This window comes from Penicillium taxi (assembly GCF_028828555.1).
Source record: "Penicillium taxi strain IBT 34144 chromosome Unknown utg000003l_segment0_segment0, whole genome shotgun sequence".
NCBI classification, from domain to species: Eukaryota; Fungi; Ascomycota; class Eurotiomycetes; order Eurotiales; family Aspergillaceae; genus Penicillium; species Penicillium taxi.
In genome coordinates this window covers 148,919-166,266 of record NW_026643205.1, presented here as the reverse complement: position 1 = coordinate 166,266, position 17,348 = coordinate 148,919, and the positions used below count along the sequence as shown (strand labels likewise).

Here is a 17,348-nt window from a genome sequence, read left to right as displayed (position 1 = left end):
CTAACATTATCGACACTGATACTGATGGGTATGGAGCCACTAACATATGTACCGTGATACCCATACTTCGTAACTATTACTGAGGTGGACCTATATCCATAAATGTCCCTAAAGAGGCCATCTCTACCTAGGTAGTAGTGATCGTCCACCTCGTTTATTGACCCGGTCTGTCGACTCTTTCGATCGTGCACTTCTATCGGCAAACGATATTCCTTCATCCTCCCGAGGTCGTATCCTGCCATGATCGATTAGGTTCGCAATCTCCGAATCTATGATCACAGTTGTGATGAAACATTTCCAGGTCTAGATCCTTTGCTGAGGTTCCGAGGTTCCACCTGGTATATATTACCTTACTCCATACCTAGGTAATTGAAACGTCAACATATATCACAAGCTTGCATACTTGAGGCCCTTTTTACCGCTCCAAGGTTCTAGTATGTATGGCCATATTCCTTTCAAAGTCTTCCAAAGTTGGTCCGACCAAATCCGATCGATCGCCAACGAGATTCGATCTCTGTCTGCTCTGTGCCGTGTCTGAGCTGAGGCCCGTGATAATCCAGACTATTTTTATCTAAACAGATCCGTCATCGCTTAGGCAGATCTCGCTTAGGGCTTTGCTCCGGAAATCAAAATGGAAGGGGTGAAACCAGTAAGCTTCTGGAAGATGGTAAATTATTAGGGTGGAGTAAGGAGTATAATATAAGTACTCCTTACAGTACGGAGTAAATAACAGATAAAGATACTACTAGGTAAGTACCTCAGCTAGGTGGGTGGATTTAGGGCTTTATATGGAGTCCACCTGGGCACATTTACTAGTTGACCTATAATAACATTGGAATGTTTCATGCCTGATATGGAGTAGTCCATCCTGTGCAGTTACCTAATGTTGTACAAGTAAATAGCTAGTTTAGTTACATGTAGTTAGTACCTCTACGCATGATTAAATGAAGTCCACCGGAGTAAATCCGACGTCAAAATATTTTGTTTGCTTCAATTTTTAATATTAAGAGTAATTTTGTACCTAAGACCGCTAGGTAGCCCTGTATTGCAGTTCAAATAAACCCGGTAAGTGGAGATTGATATGGAGAATAAAAGGGAAGGGATCTTGTACCTGCAGGAGGCGCACCGAGTGATAAGTACTACACTGTTCATATTCCACATCTCTTATAGCTGCAACAAAGTGTAGAATAGTAGTAGAAGGTAGTTGATATCGTTAATATTGATCAGTTAACTGACAGAAGAGATGATGACGAAGAATCGCATGTAACCCCATATCACGTGATCGTAGTGGCGATTGCCGGCTGCCGGTACAAACAGGTTTGTCTTTATACTCCATATTGGAATGAGAATCAGGGTCTAGAGATAATGTAGAGAGTAGACCCATTTATTTGAGATGTTCTAGAAACGTACAGCTATAAACGACACTAGGTTGGTTATCTAGTAGGATATCCAATTTCCCAATTTTCCAATTTTCCAGTTTTTAGCGTTTTATCTATTTTTACTTAGTTGATGTTAGAAATACGTAGGCACAGCAGAGAAGGTGAAAAGTAATTAAAGTAGAATATTAAAGACCTTAATGTAGTGACATCAAAGTGAAGTGAAAATCTCAAAAGTAGTCTTAAAATGACATCGTCTAATACGGGGGCTCGGTTGTTGTTCTCCGCCCCAAAAGTCCCCTTGTCAGCAGCCGCCACTGCTTTCTTCTTCTTCCCCTTCCTTTGACTTCCTTACTTCTCCCCTTCAACTCTCCCCACATTAAATTCTTAGATGGTCGAGCATATCTACTCTCTCGGGTTGTTTTGCTGACACCCAAGAAAAATAAACCCCCGTTCGAGGTGCTACGAGGTACTCTTCATCGACTGCATTTGCATTTCCCCCACCTCCAACTCTGTTACGTGATGTCTTCAGACTCACCAACAGCCTTCCGTGCCACCGAATTGAACCCTTCGCCTAAGAAAAACTTGGCTGCTTCTCCGTCACTATCCCATGCAACACACAACTCCGATTCTCGCTTGATGCACACTCGACCACACCAAATGGAGGACCACAAGACTGATAACTTCGGGCAAAGTCCATCAAACAACGCCTTTGGGCAGTTCTCATTTGCCCCCGCCACTCGTACAACAGTCGTCACTACTACCACCACCACCACTACCTCCTTCCCACCTCTCATCATCCGACCCCCACGTGCGGCAAAGGACCTAGATACAAGACTGTATCCTCTCGCCGCGGCCCCTACTCCTGCATCCCTAAGAAACCTGACATTCAAGGTCGGCGACAGGTCGATTGTTTTCAATGAACCGGATGACTCTGCTTCCATGGCACACGAAGTAAGCTGCGCTAAAATCACTTTTTATGCAACCGTTCTTACAACCCATTCCAGATGAAAGAACAGCATGACGCACTCCGGTCTTCTAACGGCCAGATCCGGTCTATCAACTCATACACTTCAGAGAATAGTAAAAATGCCCGTCCCCTGGGACCTTCGGGACAGAATCGCTCAAACTACTCAAATATCCAACGACCCGTCTCTCCCATCTCTATTCCAGACGCTCGCCCTATCATCCTCCCTCGAACACGTGCAACCCGAGTCCCTTCTGAGCCTGTATTACGGCGCACCCGTCAAGGTGCCTCTGCACCCACCCGTCTTTCTACTGCCGGGTTGGCTACTCCGGAAACTGAAGTCAATACCGGGAGCTTGGGTGAGCCTACGGTTCCAAGACAAAGAGTACATAGTGCCACAATTCCGCGCAGAGAAGCTCTGCTTCGTTCACCTCTCACATCTGAGCCTGTAGCTTCAGTAAATGCGAGCAGCTCGGGAACTCTCCTCAATCGCGAGTTGCAAGGCATAATAACCTCGACTGTGAATGGCTCCCCCGTACCTGAATCCTCTGCCAGTCGATCTGTATCATTCTCAACTGCCGGAGATACAACTCAACCGCGATCTGATTTAACATCTCAGCTTTCAGCAATCGAAAATGCCATCGCCCAGGATATGTGTTTGCCAAGCCCCAGCTTATCACCGGTTACCGCCATGAATGCTCTCAACGTCGAGTCATCTTTCGATTCCGAGGAACCTGATAACGACACAGACTCCAGCCTAGACCATAACATGTCACGGTACCCCAAGGCAATCCGTTTACGCGATCCAGATCATCAAATGACGAGCCATCCGACATCTACTGCAGAATCTCCGTCATCTCTGATGGACATGCCCAAGGTATTGGAATTTTTCGACTCTGTGCCTGAGGAGATGAAAACCTACATGATGTATCAGTTCTTGCGGCGATGCCCAAAACCCACTCTGCATTTTGTGGCCGATGTGGTGAATCCAACCCTGAAATGTGACTTCCTGTCCCTTCTTCCCATCGAACTGAGCCTGAACATCGTACAGTTCTTGGATGTGCGAACCATGTGCCGTGCAGCTCAGGTTTCTAAGAAGTGGCGCCATATCATAAATTCAGATGAGAAAACATGGAAAGATCTTCTAGACAAGGACGGCTATTGTCTTTCCGATGTGGAACTAGAACGAGCTATCACGGAGGGCTGGGGCTGGCAAGGCAGTATCGTGGATAACGTTGAGAAGGATGTCCGTCGCCATTCTGTCTACTACCCTAACAACGATTCCGATCCCAAAGGTCATGAATTCTCACCCGTCCCGTCCCCCTCTCCCTCTGGAGCCGTTGAAGGATATTCTTTGTCACTCAACAGACGTCCCAAGCGGAAAGCAGGTAACACGCGGATTTTCAGTCGAAAGTTAGCTAAACGCAAGGTCTCGACGTGTGAAACGGACGTCGACCAAGACTGGAAGAAAGACGCTTCGGCTTCCGAGGCACCTTATGCTGCGGCCAATGCTGCTGCCAGGGCAGTCCCAGTCCCTACGATCGGTATTCCCGCACTGAGTGGGCTTTATCTATACAAGGCGCTGTATCGTCGACACCACGCAATCCGTCGCGCATGGATGAACCCTGAAGTCAAGCCTAAACACATCGCTTTCCGTGCTCATGGGCGCCACGTAGTCACCTGCCTGCAGTTCGATTCTGACAAGATCTTGACAGGTAGCGATGATACAAACATCCATGTGTATGATACCAAGACCGGGGCTCTGAAGACGACATTGAAGGGCCACGACGGAGGTGTATGGGCCCTTGAATACTACGGGAACACGCTGGTATCTGGCTCTACTGATCGATCCGTGCGTGTGTGGGACATTGAAGGAGCCCGGTGCACCCAGATCTTCCACGGCCATACTTCAACTGTCCGTTGCTTGCAGATTGTGTTGCCCACCGAAGTGGGCAAGGATGCCAACGGCCAACCGGAGATGATGCCTAAGGAACCTTTGATCATCACCGGCTCGCGTGATTCAAATCTGCGAGTGTGGAAGCTTCCAAAACCCGGTGACCCAACGTACTATCCCAGTGGACCTCATGCAGATGATGTTGATTGCCCATACTTTGTCCGCATGTTGTCTGGTCACACTCACTCTGTTCGTGCCATTGCTGCTCATGGCGATACTCTGGTGAGCGGCAGCTATGATACCACTGTGAGGGTGTGGAAGGTTTCCACGGGGCAAATCCTGCACACACTTACAGGCCACACTCTGAAGGTTTATAGCGTTGTCTTGGATCCCAAGCGCAATCGCTGCATCAGCGGTGCCATGGACCACATGGTCAAGGTTTGGTCCCTACATGATGGATCTCTACTGTATAATCTGGAAGGCCATACCTCACTTGTTGGTCTACTCTCACTGCAGAGTGATCATCTCGTCTCGGCTGCCGCAGATTCCACCCTTCGAATCTGGGATCCTGCGCATGGCCACTGCAAAAACATGCTTAGCGCTCACACCGGTGCCATCACTTGTTTCCAGCATGATGGTCAGAAGGTCATCTCGGGCTCAGATCGTACCTTGAAGATGTGGGACGTGAACAACGGTGCATGTGTTCGGGATCTGCTCACTGACCTCAGTGGAGTGTGGCAGGTCAAATTTAACGACCGACGATGTGTTGCTGCTGTGCAGCGCGATAGCTTCACTTATATCGAAGTAAGTTTCTTCCGTTCATACTGTGGAAATTAATTTCTAACATTCTCTATAGGTTCTTGATTTCGGTGCTTCACGCGACGGTGTACCCGAAAATGTTCTCGGAAATCGTGTCACTGTCAATGAAAACGGAGTGGAAATCCAATCCATGAACGGTGACACCGACTCTGATTCCGACTAAGACCGACCCTAACCTCACGAAAAGTGCATTAACGAAAATTGCAGCATTAAGATAAAGCCCCGCTGTGCGGTCTTCATTTTTGAATTTCTTGTTTTGTTTATCACCTCATCCTTCATCCTCCTTTACTCTACACACGATACCCCATCCTTATGGCTCTTGACTTCTCTCGGAACCTCTTTGCATAGCGTGTTCGGCATTTCTTCGTCATCCAGCATTACTATGAAGAACAGGCGTTGTGACGTTTGGTTCTTTCGAGGATTTTATTATGACTTCATCTTATCTCGATATTGAATAATATCCTCTGCATCCTTTCCTCATTTATTGTTATTATTGTACTTGCATCTCATATGCTTTGGCACTTCATCGTTTTTGTCTCATCTTCGGCGACACCAGATTGGTGTTTCAAGGCCGCTTTCTTCTCATGGATATCTATCTTTTCTTCTATGTTTAACGTGTGATAATACTTCAATATCTTTGCATCGACAATTCAGATCCTGATTTATTGTAACAACCTTATCATATAAGTGATTTGGATCTTTCCAAGATTCTATTTCACGGATGTACATGATGGCCCGTATCTATGCGCCGATAGCAGGAGCGAGGTACCCGCCCTCTAAGCTCCCGTCAATCCCTGCAGCAGATAGAACTGCCCATCGTATAGCATCCATACCCAACACCCGATCATAACTGATGGGAGTATCTGCACTGCATGTTAAAATCTCACCCAATGCACCAGGGCCTTCAGAAACACTTGGATCTGGTTGAACGATCGGTTTCAGTTCTTGTATCTTGGTCTGAAGCCGTTGAAGACCAGCAGCCGACACGCCAGTCTTGGCCAACTTCTTATTCCTAGCAAGGATTTTATCTGCCTTAGACATAATGATTTGATGGGGGATTGCGTAGCGGCGGAAAAGGCTGAGAATATCTTCATCATTCTGCTTAATGCCGTGTTCGCTATCTATGAGAATGAACGCTCGTCGGAGTCTAATTTTTAAGCATATTAGCACGATGTTCTGGTCTAGATCTCTTGCACACTGAATACTCACTGTCTGCGCCCTTGGAGATATTTCATGATTTCCATCCCCCATTCTGATCGACTGGCCTTTCCATATCCTGGCATATCAAGCAATACCACCTTAGACTCTCCACCCTTGGTACCTCCAATGCCAAACGCATTCATTTCTCTCGTTTTTCCTGGTTTCGATGAAGTCCAGCAGATCTTCTGGCCCATGAGAGCATTCAACAGGGAGCTCTTCCCGACATTAGAACGGCCTAAGAACGCGACTTCCGGCTCGATTGACGAGATCGGTGTTGTGCGAAACTTGGCGGCAGACCATAGCTTTATTGGTGAATGGCGTGACGGTATGAATAAGTTGTCTGCAAATGCTAATTGGGCCGCTGTGGGTGGTATCGTATCCCAGTACGAGCAGAGATCGGTGGGTGTAAGTTCTTCGAGATTGTATTTATTTCGGGTCTTTAGGCGGGTTGACGACATAGGATTAATCTTTCCTGGATCTGCCGTTGAGTATAGACTCCGCATGGGCGTAAACGACCTGCAGGCGCATCTCTTCATGGTAAATTGTGAATAACTTCAGAGGAAAGGAGAAGAAAAAAAAGCGCCGCGTTGATCTCCGGAAATTCAATGTGCACGGACTATACGCTTATCAGTAGTTATCGATAAGATCATGAGAGAATCAGTTCCAGATCCAGACATTCAACTCAGCTTTCCCCTCCATACCCTCATCATGATTAACGCAGTGCTTGTCTTCAATAATAATGGCCAGCCTCGGCTGACAAAGTTCTACACACAGCTGGTCCGTCCTCTACCAACACACTTAATAGCCAAACTAACCTGCCCCTCAGGACACTCAAACGCAACAATCCCTCATCGCGCAAATATATCGTCTAGTCTCACAACGACCAGCAAGCGCATGCAATTTCCTCCCACTTCCCCCTCTCCTGTCACAAGGCGCCAGCTCCGGCGCAAGCGGTCCCTCCGATGCCCCGACACAGATAACATATCGCACTTATGCCACATTGTCATTCATCATGATCTCCACGTCGACGGAATCTCCGCTCGCGCTCATTGACCTGATCCAGGTCTTTGTCGAGTCGCTAGACCGCATGTTTGAGAATGTCTGTGAGTTGGACCTCATCTTCGGCTATGAGACTATGCATGCTGTGTTGAGTGAGATGATCGTTGGCGGTGTCGTCGTCGAGACCAATACTGATAGGATCGTTGCTGGTGTACGTGGTCAGGAGGGCACGTTGGGCAAGAAAAAGGCCGTTCAGGCTGCTAGTGCTTCTTTGGGTCGCGGAGCTCTTCCGGGCCTTGGTGCGTGGCGGTGATTGAGGTTGTAATATGATGAAATATTGCAATCTTCTTTACAGTCATGCTCTGCGATATGCTTTGATTTGGTTGTGTTGATAGACTTGGGGAACGACAGCTGCTTGGTTTCTATTTCGATGCCTGATACCTACGATGTGCTATATGACCTCAACGATCCAATCTCTCATTATTATGAGACTACTCCTAGGTCCGTCCGCTTCGAACAGTCCATGGCTGGAAGCTCTCTATATATACCCACAAACTTTATATCTCTATCCATCAATCTTCATGTCAAGTTGCGCGAGACTAAGGAGCCTACAATTGTACCATCATTAATAAACATGCTTCAGGCGTCCGAACCAAACTTGGAATCACCTTGCTAGAAAGTATCGTTGCTCTCATGGAATGCAATTCACCAAAGTCAACCCGACGCCAGGGCTTGATTAGGAATTAGAAGGGAATGTTTTGAAAGTATATGATTCTAGAAAAAGTTAGGTATCACTACCAACTTGGGCTGGCACTGGCCCTTACTTCGACGCATGCGAATGAAAATCTGCCGAGAGCAACCGATATCTCATGTAAATTATCCAAATGATGTTCTAGCAGGAATTCAAAATTAGGGTTAAACATATTCATTCATGAGGGTAGTCCATAACGTAGATAAACATCACAAGTAGTCAATGACTTCACTCTTGGCGCAAGATTAGAGATGTTAGAGATTGGTTGCACATTGGGCCTATGGTATGACTAAACTACAAATAGTCTGTTTTGAAAATCGACCCTGGAAGAACCATGAAACTTCGGGGTATGAATGGAGATACGAAGGAACTTGAATTCGATGAACAAATAGTGATTGAGGACATAGCACTAGTGGCTAGCATGACCCAACGAAGACACCATAAAGCCTTTGACCACCATCCATCCTCAAATTAACAAGTCAGATGCGCCATGGATCAAGAAAGATGTATTCATGCATTGATCTATGGAGCATAGAATCGAAGAATTCAGTACTAGAATAAAGGGAAAGACCAATGAAATCTCCGATGTTCTGATGGTGGATTATCATGTGACCGTTATACCCTAGCCCTGGCACGTGATCGCACTAGCGCGATCCACTCAAAATTCATAAGCCGCTTGGAGTCCATTTCTTTTTCTTTCCTCGACATCCCTCGCCCAACACAGCAATCAGTCGACAACATGGTGGTAAGCAATTGATCGCCTTTTATCCAGGCTTCGCCTGCTGCAGCGATGCCGTAGAGACATTTATGTCTTGCTTCTGATCCTTGTGATCGAAGCGCCGTTAATTTCCCACAGCCTCGAAAGAGATGTGGGCAATTGGCGATGATCTGGCTGGAGGCACGAACCAGAGCCTGTGAAATGGCTTTGGCTCATGTCCTCTCTAGAGTTCAAAAGAAGATGCAGCTCTAGTGGATAGTTAGCTGATCTTCTTTTTCTCAATGAATAGCCTCCCAAGTCCGGAAAGAAGACCGCCTCCCTTCCCTACCCCCAGGGCAAGGCTGGTTCGTCCAAGAAGACCGCCAAGGTTCGTTTCTCTTTTCTTTCCACTGGGAGTATGAGAAAAAAGAAGATGCTAATTTTGCTCACCCTCTCCACAGAACCCTCTTATCGAGAAGCGCACCCGCAACTTCGGTATTGGTCAGGACATCCAGCCCAAGCGCAACTTGTCCCGCTTTGTTAAGTGGCCCGAGTATGTTCGCCTGCAGCGCCAGAAGAAGATTCTGAACCTGCGCTTGAAGGTTCCTCCTTCCATTGCTCAGTTCCAGAACACCCTCGACCGCAACACCGCTGCTCAGACCTTCAAGCTCCTGGCCAAGTACCGCCCCGAGACCAAGGCTGAGAAGAAGGAGCGTCTCGTCCAGGAGGCCACCGCTGTCTCCGAGGGCAAGAAGAAGGAGGATGTCTCCAAGAAGCCCTACCACGTCAAGTACGGTCTCAACCACGTTGTTGGCCTTGTTGAGAACAAGAAGGCTTCCCTCGTCCTGATCGCTCACGACGTTGACCCCATTGAGTTGGTTGTCTTCCTCCCCGCTCTCTGCCGCAAGATGGGTGTCCCCTACGCCATTGTGAAGGGCAAGGCCCGTCTCGGTACCGTCGTTCACAAGAAGACCTCCGCCGTCCTGGCTCTTACTGAGGTCCGCTCCGAGGACAAGACCGAGTTCTCCAAGCTCCTCTCCACCATCAAGGAGGGTTACACCGACAAGTACGAGGAGTCCCGCCGCCACTGGGGTGGTGGTATCATGGGTGCCAAGGCCAACGCCCGCCAGGAGAAGAAGCGCAAGGCTGTTGAGAGCGCTATCAAGGTTTAAATTGTCCATCTGTGACTGTTCCTGTGTTGGAAGGACTCTTAATCCAAAAAGCTTCTCTTTTAAACCAAAATTCTAATGTGGAAACGGTGTTTTTAGCTTTTCAAGATAAAACCATTACTCTCACCATTCTCCTAACAGCCTTTTTATGTACCACTCTTTGCAGATACCCATGAATGCATTTCTTCACCAGTTCAAATGCTTGTCGTTATGACTCACATGGCTTCTGTCGATGTAGAGATAGATAATCATGTCTGCTTAGATTCGTAGAAGTAAATAAAGCTTCACTAAAATTTTCATCACCTATCGCTTTCACCGCCTAATTGCCTACTTGATACATTTTGCATGGCAGAATCACCTAAGTCTTGTACAGTCTAAGTCCAACATGTGCATGATGAATAATTCCATCTGTTTTGTTTCCAAATAGTAGTACATTATCAGTGACCCAAAAAAAGAGACACTAGATAGAAGTTTTTAGATAAAGAAAGAAAAAAAAAGCTAATGCTCGAAATTTGGTATGAAGAAATCACGAAGATGAAGAATCACTGATGAATAAAAGCAACGTTCACCAAGAGATACAGAGTAACCAAAAACCCAAGAAACCAATCCAAAATTAAACCAATGCTCCTGTGTCAAGAATGACCGCGTCAAGTAATGTAGTACCGAGAGAAAATCCCAGTCTTAAGTCAGATGGGCAAGAAAGAAGAAAAGTCGGAACATGATGGGTTATTTGTTCATTGGCGTTGAGCAGGTTGTCGTGATGAAATCCCTTGTTTGAGCTATAAACTTTTAAGTAGCAGATTCTTGAATAAAAGGAGTGGAAAGTAAGCTCACCTTCATTTCCTCGATTCTGGCCTTCAATGCACTCGTAACTTCAGCGGCTCTCTTCCATGGTTCAGGCTGTCTCAGCTGGTCCTCATCTGATGGATTGATGGATGCTCGTGAACGAGTGGGGCTTGCAAGGGCTGACTGGAAGTTGTTATAAGTCGGACTCAACTTGCGTCGACTTAGACCCGGTGATGCAAGACCACCGTTTTCTTTCTCCTCACTCGGACTAGCCGAGGCGAAGCTTCGAGACCGTGAATTGTCGAAGCGGGATCCAATTTGCAGACCAGGACCAGAGCGTGGTGGTACAGCACCAATGATCGGCTCATGGTATATGGAGGCTGACTCACTTCCCTCCGACATGTCATTGGATGGACTTGTCGCGGATGCACGAAGGGCTCGTGCCAACTCACGCTTCAAACGCTCAATCTCTCGTTGCTGCTTCTGGACATTTTGCTCGGCAGCTTCAGCGTCACTTCGTGCGCGAACAAGCTGGGTTTCCTTCGCCTTGATGCTCAAGACATCCCGGGTATGGTCCTCAATCAACTGGGCGTTCTGGTTCTGGAGTTCAGTAATCTGTGAGTTCAACCTGGAGCGGTCAGACTTCATCTCCTCGATAGTCCGGGTGAAACTTTCTTTCTCCGCAACACGGAGCTCTTCTAGCTCCGCACGTTCGGCTGCTGAGATAGCATTCACTGCTGGAGCGGCAGGTGCTGGAGGAGCCTCAGCATAAGCCGAGGGCTTTGCGATAGGACGACCAGCCAGACCGCGTCCGAGGCCAAGCTTAGGAGCAGCCGGAGGAGGTGCGAGTTCCTCCGATGGTGGGGAGGCAACCCGTCTCTGGGGCGATGCCAACCCTCCTGGGCCACCAAGCTTGCTCTTGAGCCTCATGCCAGCCGCAGGAGGAGCCACAGACTTGGGAGCACCACCTAGCTTTGACAGAGCAGCCCGAGGTGTTGGCTTAGTTGGTGATTCAGGCGGTGCGGCGGCAGCAGCAGCAGGTGTCGCCTTCTTCAAACCGAGTGCCGGTTTCTTTCCTGGCACAGCCTTCTTTACGGCAGGGGCAGCGGGTTTGGGAGGTGCCACTATTGGCTTTGGTCTATCCTTGGCCTTGACCTCCGCTGTTTCAAAGAATTCTTTGATTCTGGTCTTCCGAATCTCATCCAAACCGTCAAGATAAGGGTTCATGGCTCTTTCGCCCATGATTTTCATCAAAGTACCCAGAACCTCTGCTCCGCCGGACCGTACAACTTCTGTAGACTCTGTCAATAGCTTGGTACCGGCCTCGGCAATCGACTTCACCTCCGGTTTGGATGGTACAACCCGAGTCGTGCGAAGGCAGCGGATCAGAAATTTGAGGGTTTCCTGCTTCACTTGAGGATTCTTGTGCTTCAGAAATTCAAAAATGTCTTCGAGGCAGTCAGAGAGATCTGTCGATAAGAACACTGCATCAAGCGCATGACCTAGTGCATCTGCAACAGACTGTTTCTTCTCCTTCAAACGCTCTAGGATCGGGACCATAATGGTAGAACGGTACTTTGCGAAGCTGAGTCGGAGACCCCTAGCCAGCAAATCGACACAGTTAGCCGCAACTGTGACAACTGCAACATTGGCATCTTTCATACACTTTGCCAGTGCCCGCACAATTTCATCAAACGGGCCCTCTTTGATGCGAGGTACGTTGAGTACATTGTAAAGCGCATCCAGCGCTTCCTTTCGGTCTTTCCATTTCGATGAGCCGAGGTTGTCATGAAGATCTTTGGGTACTTTGGGCATTATATCGACAGGCTCTGCCAAATCAATCACCTCGGCTTCCTCCTCCTCCTCGTCAAATTCTTCCCCTCCTTCCTCACCTTCCTCAGCAACTGGGGCGTTACTGGCCTCAGCCATAGCATCCTGTTGAACGCGCGTGAATCGCTCCTGTTTTGGGGTAGGCTCTTGCTTAACAGCTTCAAATAGTTTTTCTAGATCCGCCTGCTGCATAGGCTTCAAATCGGCCCAAAAAAGGGGCTTGATGGCCTCGCGGAGCCATCGATACAGTTCCACAGTCAGATTCTGTGCCTCTGCACGAACGTTCTTATCTGCATGGCCGAAGACCTTCGGCAAGGCCTTCAGTGTTGGTTTTGGGTCGACAATCTTGCAGCCGAAATTATGGTAGATGAGTGTCAAGGTGGACAATGTAGCAGCGACCACCTTTGGTACTTTATGTGTTGTGACTGGGATGAGATCTTCGAGAACTGGAGTTGCCTTGTCTAATTCGACACATAGTAAAAGCGCTTCTTGTGCGCTGGCTTTTCCGGCAGGTCTGGCGCATGGGAGACCCTTTTCTGCGATCGGGCCAATCGTAAGACTGCGAGTCCTAAGGAACTAGTTAGTACATCCATCCTACACTCAATTTCTGAGCCCGATCCCGAGCTCGACCCTTCTTGACGTACTTTATACATGCTTGTACACCTCCGAATTTCAAGAATGAACAGTATGACGCCAGGCCTTCTACCTGTGCAGCGACATTGGAATCTGCAACTGCCCCTTTCCACAAATTTGAATCTTGTAAGAATGGCGCAAACACAGGATGATCTTCGTCGGGAGTCTTTTCGAATTGCGCTTTTGCGTCTTCGTATCCCTCCTTCCGGACTTTCCAGTTCTAATATTTTTTTGTCCAAGGTCAGCGGAGTCTTCGCCATCATCCTATCTCGGGATCATATGGAACAGTGGATAAGCGCACCTTATGAGTGAATCGGTCCGGTAAGGGTAAAGAACTGAAATCTTGCTCGGCTTCGGCCATGGCGATGATTATTCAAGGTAGATGGGCGGCGCAAAGTTTCTAGTACGTTGTCTGGGTCAGTAAGTATTGCAGGATAAGTTACACAGCACATGTAAGATTGGTGACAATGAGCAGAATCCGAGAGGGTTGCCCTGACACCGGGGCTCAGTATTGCCTTACCGTGGAGCGTTAGGGACTTTTGATGCCCAAGAAACGGGACAGTCTCAGACCGACAGTAAAACAAAATGCGAACTGAAAGGGTCAGTTGATGAGGAGAAATGAATTCCAAAATCTCAATGATAAGAGCGAGTGGAGTTTAAGTCGATTAGGGAAGGAGAAATAAAGTACTGGGGAAGAAACGGGGGGAAGTAAACAGTGTATGTCTTGGCGGTCTTGTTTTTTGTTTTGGGAGAAGAAGAAGAGACCCCGCGGTGGATCTTCATCTCACAGATCTCCCATTTACTTTCGTTCTCTATTTCTGCCTTATTTCCCTTATTTCGGTTTTTCCCCTTTCTCCCCTCTTTCTAGCAACTCAATTCAAGTATACTTTCCTCTCTCTTTCACTTTTTCTCGAAACGCAAGCGACACCTCCGATATATACGGAAATGGCGATTTACGTCTAGGTCTAGGTACAATCATGAGCCAACTACTTACCGCGCGACAAGCGGAGGAACTGTATGGCTCAACTGATCACTTGATATCTGAGAATGAATGGCTAATAAGAGTCTTGCTGCAGACACAAATCTATCATCGCCTACCTTGCGTCGGCGAACCTGCCTCAAAGCTCCGCGGTGATACGGGAAGAACTGGGTGAATCAATCTCTGTTGATGACTCTACTCTGAAGAAATATGAGGGTCTATTAGAGAAGAAATGGACGAGTGTGGTCCGCTTACAGAAAAAAGTGCGCAGACAACCTCGAAACACGTTTTTGATTTAGGGCCCAGGGGCTGATCTTTTTGTAGATTATGGACTTGGAGTCACGATGCGCCTCACTACAAGCCGAGGTAGATACTGCAACCCCCACCTCACTGTCTCGGAAAAATCAAGATCCAGCTTCATGGCTACCCCGAGCACCAGCCCGCCACGACCTTGAGTCTCATCGGAGCCCCGTCACCTGTGTCGCCTTTCACCCCATATTTTCCTCTCTCGCCTCCGGTTCAGAAGATAACACAATCAAGATTTGGGATTGGGAATTAGGTGAACTAGAACGAACGATCAAGGGTCACACAAGGGCCGTATTGGATGTGGACTATGGAGGCCCGCGAGGGGGCACTCTCCTTGCATCATGTTCCTCTGATCTCACAATCAAGCTATGGGACCCTGCCGATGAATACAAAAATATCCGAACTCTTCCAGGACATGATCACAGCGTGTCTGCTGTCCGCTTCATCCCATCAGGAGCTGCGGGGTCTCCGATGTCTGGAAACCTTTTGGTATCAGCTTCTCGTGATTTGACATTGCGGATTTGGGACGTAACGACGGGATACTGCGTCAAGACATTACAGGGGCATGCCGCTTGGGTACGTGATGTTGTGCCATCTCCCGATGGTCGGTTTCTCTTCTCTGCTGGAGATGATCAAGTTCCGCGCCTCTGGGATCTCTCGTCAGGAGAGACGAAGGCTACTTTCCTTGGCCATGAGCACTACATCGAGTGTGTTGCCTTTGCCCCATCTACGAGTTACCAGTATCTTGCACCGCTTGCGGGTCAGAAGAAACCACCTCCCGTAACGTCATCCGCTGAGTTTGTTGCCTCTGCAGGCCGTGACAAGGTTATTATGCTTTGGGATGCCCGAGGTAACTTGATCAAAAAACTCATTGGTCATGACAACTGGGTTCGGGGGCTGGCCTTCCATCCCGGTGGCAAGTATCTGCTGTCAGTGGCCGATGACAAAACACTACGATGCTGGGACTTGACTCAGGAGTGCAAGTGCGTTCGTACTATCGCAGCCCATGATCATTTCATCAGCTCAATCCGATGGGCGCCTTCATTGATCAAGGACTCCGGCACCAATGATGCTGGGGCCAACGGTGCCGAATCAGCATCAAAGGAAGATGCGAAGGTGCCTAGCAAGGTGTCTATTCGATGTGTGATTGCCACTGGCAGTGTTGATCGCAAGGTCCGCGTCTTTGCATCATGAGGCAGCTTCCATCAAGACTGGAGCAGACAAATTGATGAATTTTTGGGAAACACCGAACTCCAAGAGTTCAGCGTATGAAGTAACGGGACCCGAGGCCACCACTCGGTGCCAGAAGGATTGCAGTTGGTCATTTTGGGGCAAAGGAGTTGGCTTCTATTCTGTGATACCAGGCTTCATTTACTGGAGATTTAGGAATTGGGATTGTTGCGTCCGCCAAAAGGCAAATGTTTATCGTTGCTTTCCAAAGTTGTATCTGGGGGTTCGATCTGACCCTCTTCTCGTATATACTTTTCTAATGCCGAAATGTGTCAGATATTCGATTTCATGACTCCTACATGTAGAGAGAATATACCTAATAGCCACTTGGGCAACGCGAGAAGGATATCACTATCTGCCTAGGTAGGTAGGTATGGCAAACCTTGGGAGAATATGGATGTGGTCGTATGTGATCAAGGGCGTAAATAAATCAAATGGAAGCTGTATAGTATAGTACATATAATTCAAAATGCAACACCAATATGGATATCACAAAGTTCTTTAACACTCAAAGGATATATAATGGCTCCGGCTCATTCCAGGAGCTGCTCAATCTACTCCTCGGGCTGGCGAGCAGTACGTTCCAGAACCAGTCTCTTAACCCTTCCCACGCGCTCATTGCCTTTATGAACCAGGTGGATCAATTCAGCGGATGAGAACTTGCTCGCAGCTGTCTTTCCTACTAACTTCGCCGCCGGAGCCACCAGATCGACCTCTTGGCCCAGCCGCCTCGACTCTCTCCGGATGTATTTAGCAGCCCAGCGAGCCTCACGTTCCTTCTCAAGCTCCGCCCGCGACATGACGGCCGGTCGCTCCTCGATGGGTACAGCAAAGGGAGTGATAATACGCTCGACGATGTGGTGCACGTGACGACTCTTGGGAGCACCGGACGAGAACTCGATCACATCGCCCTCGCGAAGGGAGTCGCGCGGGTCGGAGACGAGGTAGCGGGTTTCGACGGGATAATACTTTCGAATGCGCTTGTCCCAGGTGCTATGGCGATAAGTGACCGTGACGGTGCGTTCCATGCGGCCGACGGACGTGACGGTGCCGGTCTTGAGGGCGTAGGCATAGCTTCGGAGCAATGTTGGGGGTTGAAGATGCCCTGAGGCAGGAGATGTGGATTTTTGTTTTGAGAGAGTCTGGGAGGATGTCGATGCGAATCGAAGACTAGGGATCGAGAGAGGCATTGTTGATCGTGCTGCCATTGGGGCAATTGCCCGGATAGGCAGGGTTGCCCGGAGTAGATGGCTCGGGGTCATTGTGCAGTGAGACACCTGAGTTGAAAAGGAACTAAGAAAGACCTAGAGGAGGGTGTTCAAAGGGCTTAATGTGAATGCGGAGTTGAGGTTGGGTTTCCGAGAATTTCGGCATAATTTGTTTGCATGGTTTGCACCCTATCTATACTAAAGACTACCCTTATATCTGCTAAATACGGATTGTAATCTAGTAAACTGGAGTCTGATCAGATAAGTTACTCAGGTCTAAGTCCTAGCTGATGGGACGACTATCAACTATGCAGAATTCAGGTATAAACTCGGCATATAGTGCTTTCAGCGGATAGGCAGGTATGGTGCAATCAGCCATGACAATTGGCACAATTCAGCCATATCTTGTCAATATTGTCATTTCTTGCCAAGGGTAATTGGAAGATAAGCCCCTTCATGCTATAGCCATTTATAAGTGACAGCCGATCCCCTTTGCTTCAAACA

At 48.2% G+C, this 17,348-nt stretch overlaps 7 protein-coding genes across 7 annotated transcripts; 4 read left to right on the top strand and 3 right to left on the bottom strand.

Moving 5' to 3' along the window:
• Window positions 1–1,898: 1,898 nt before the first annotated feature.
• Window positions 1,899–5,219, top strand: N7495_003550 (F-box/WD repeat-containing protein; the record flags this gene model as incomplete). The annotated part of the gene is made up of 3 exons (XM_057206201.1): window positions 1,899–2,330; window positions 2,384–5,041; window positions 5,094–5,219. The coding sequence occupies 3 exons, from the start codon at window positions 1,899–1,901 to the stop codon at window positions 5,217–5,219; spliced, it is 3,216 nt and encodes a 1,071-aa protein (XP_057063881.1).
• A 578-nt stretch (window positions 5,220–5,797) lies between these two features.
• Window positions 5,798–6,714, bottom strand: N7495_003549 (translation initiation/elongation factor MRX8; the record flags this gene model as incomplete). Its single annotated transcript, XM_057206200.1, has 2 exons — window positions 5,798–6,203; window positions 6,266–6,714. The coding sequence occupies 2 exons, from the start codon at window positions 6,712–6,714 to the stop codon at window positions 5,798–5,800; spliced, it is 855 nt and encodes a 284-aa protein (XP_057063880.1).
• Window positions 6,715–6,964: 250 nt separating this feature from the next.
• On the top strand, window positions 6,965–7,568 carry N7495_003548 (putative AP-3 adaptor complex subunit sigma; the record flags this gene model as incomplete). The annotated part of the gene is made up of 2 exons (XM_057206199.1): window positions 6,965–7,033; window positions 7,083–7,568. The coding sequence occupies 2 exons, from the start codon at window positions 6,965–6,967 to the stop codon at window positions 7,566–7,568; spliced, it is 555 nt and encodes a 184-aa protein (XP_057063879.1).
• Window positions 7,569–8,745: 1,177 nt separating this feature from the next.
• Window positions 8,746–9,875, top strand: N7495_003547 (60S ribosomal protein eL8; the record flags this gene model as incomplete). The annotated part of the gene is made up of 3 exons (XM_057206198.1): window positions 8,746–8,751; window positions 9,014–9,091; window positions 9,165–9,875. The coding sequence occupies 3 exons, from the start codon at window positions 8,746–8,748 to the stop codon at window positions 9,873–9,875; spliced, it is 795 nt and encodes a 264-aa protein (XP_057063878.1).
• A 731-nt stretch (window positions 9,876–10,606) lies between these two features.
• N7495_003546 (putative spindle pole body component) lies at window positions 10,607–13,482 on the bottom strand (the record flags this gene model as incomplete). Its single annotated transcript, XM_057206197.1, has 4 exons — window positions 10,607–10,651; window positions 10,707–13,056; window positions 13,133–13,341; window positions 13,423–13,482. The coding sequence occupies 4 exons, from the start codon at window positions 13,480–13,482 to the stop codon at window positions 10,607–10,609; spliced, it is 2,664 nt and encodes an 887-aa protein (XP_057063877.1).
• A 616-nt stretch (window positions 13,483–14,098) lies between these two features.
• Window positions 14,099–15,600, top strand: N7495_003545 (WD40 repeat domain-containing protein; the record flags this gene model as incomplete). Its single annotated transcript, XM_057206196.1, has 3 exons — window positions 14,099–14,136; window positions 14,198–14,363; window positions 14,425–15,600. 3 exons carry the CDS (start codon window positions 14,099–14,101, stop codon window positions 15,598–15,600), a joined length of 1,380 nt encoding a protein of 459 aa, XP_057063876.1.
• A 590-nt stretch (window positions 15,601–16,190) lies between these two features.
• Window positions 16,191–16,898, bottom strand: N7495_003544 (uS17 family ribosomal protein; the record flags this gene model as incomplete). The annotated part of the gene is made up of 1 exon (XM_057206195.1): window positions 16,191–16,898. The coding sequence occupies one exon, from the start codon at window positions 16,896–16,898 to the stop codon at window positions 16,191–16,193; it is 708 nt and encodes a 235-aa protein (XP_057063875.1).
• Window positions 16,899–17,348: the final 450 nt, after the last annotated feature.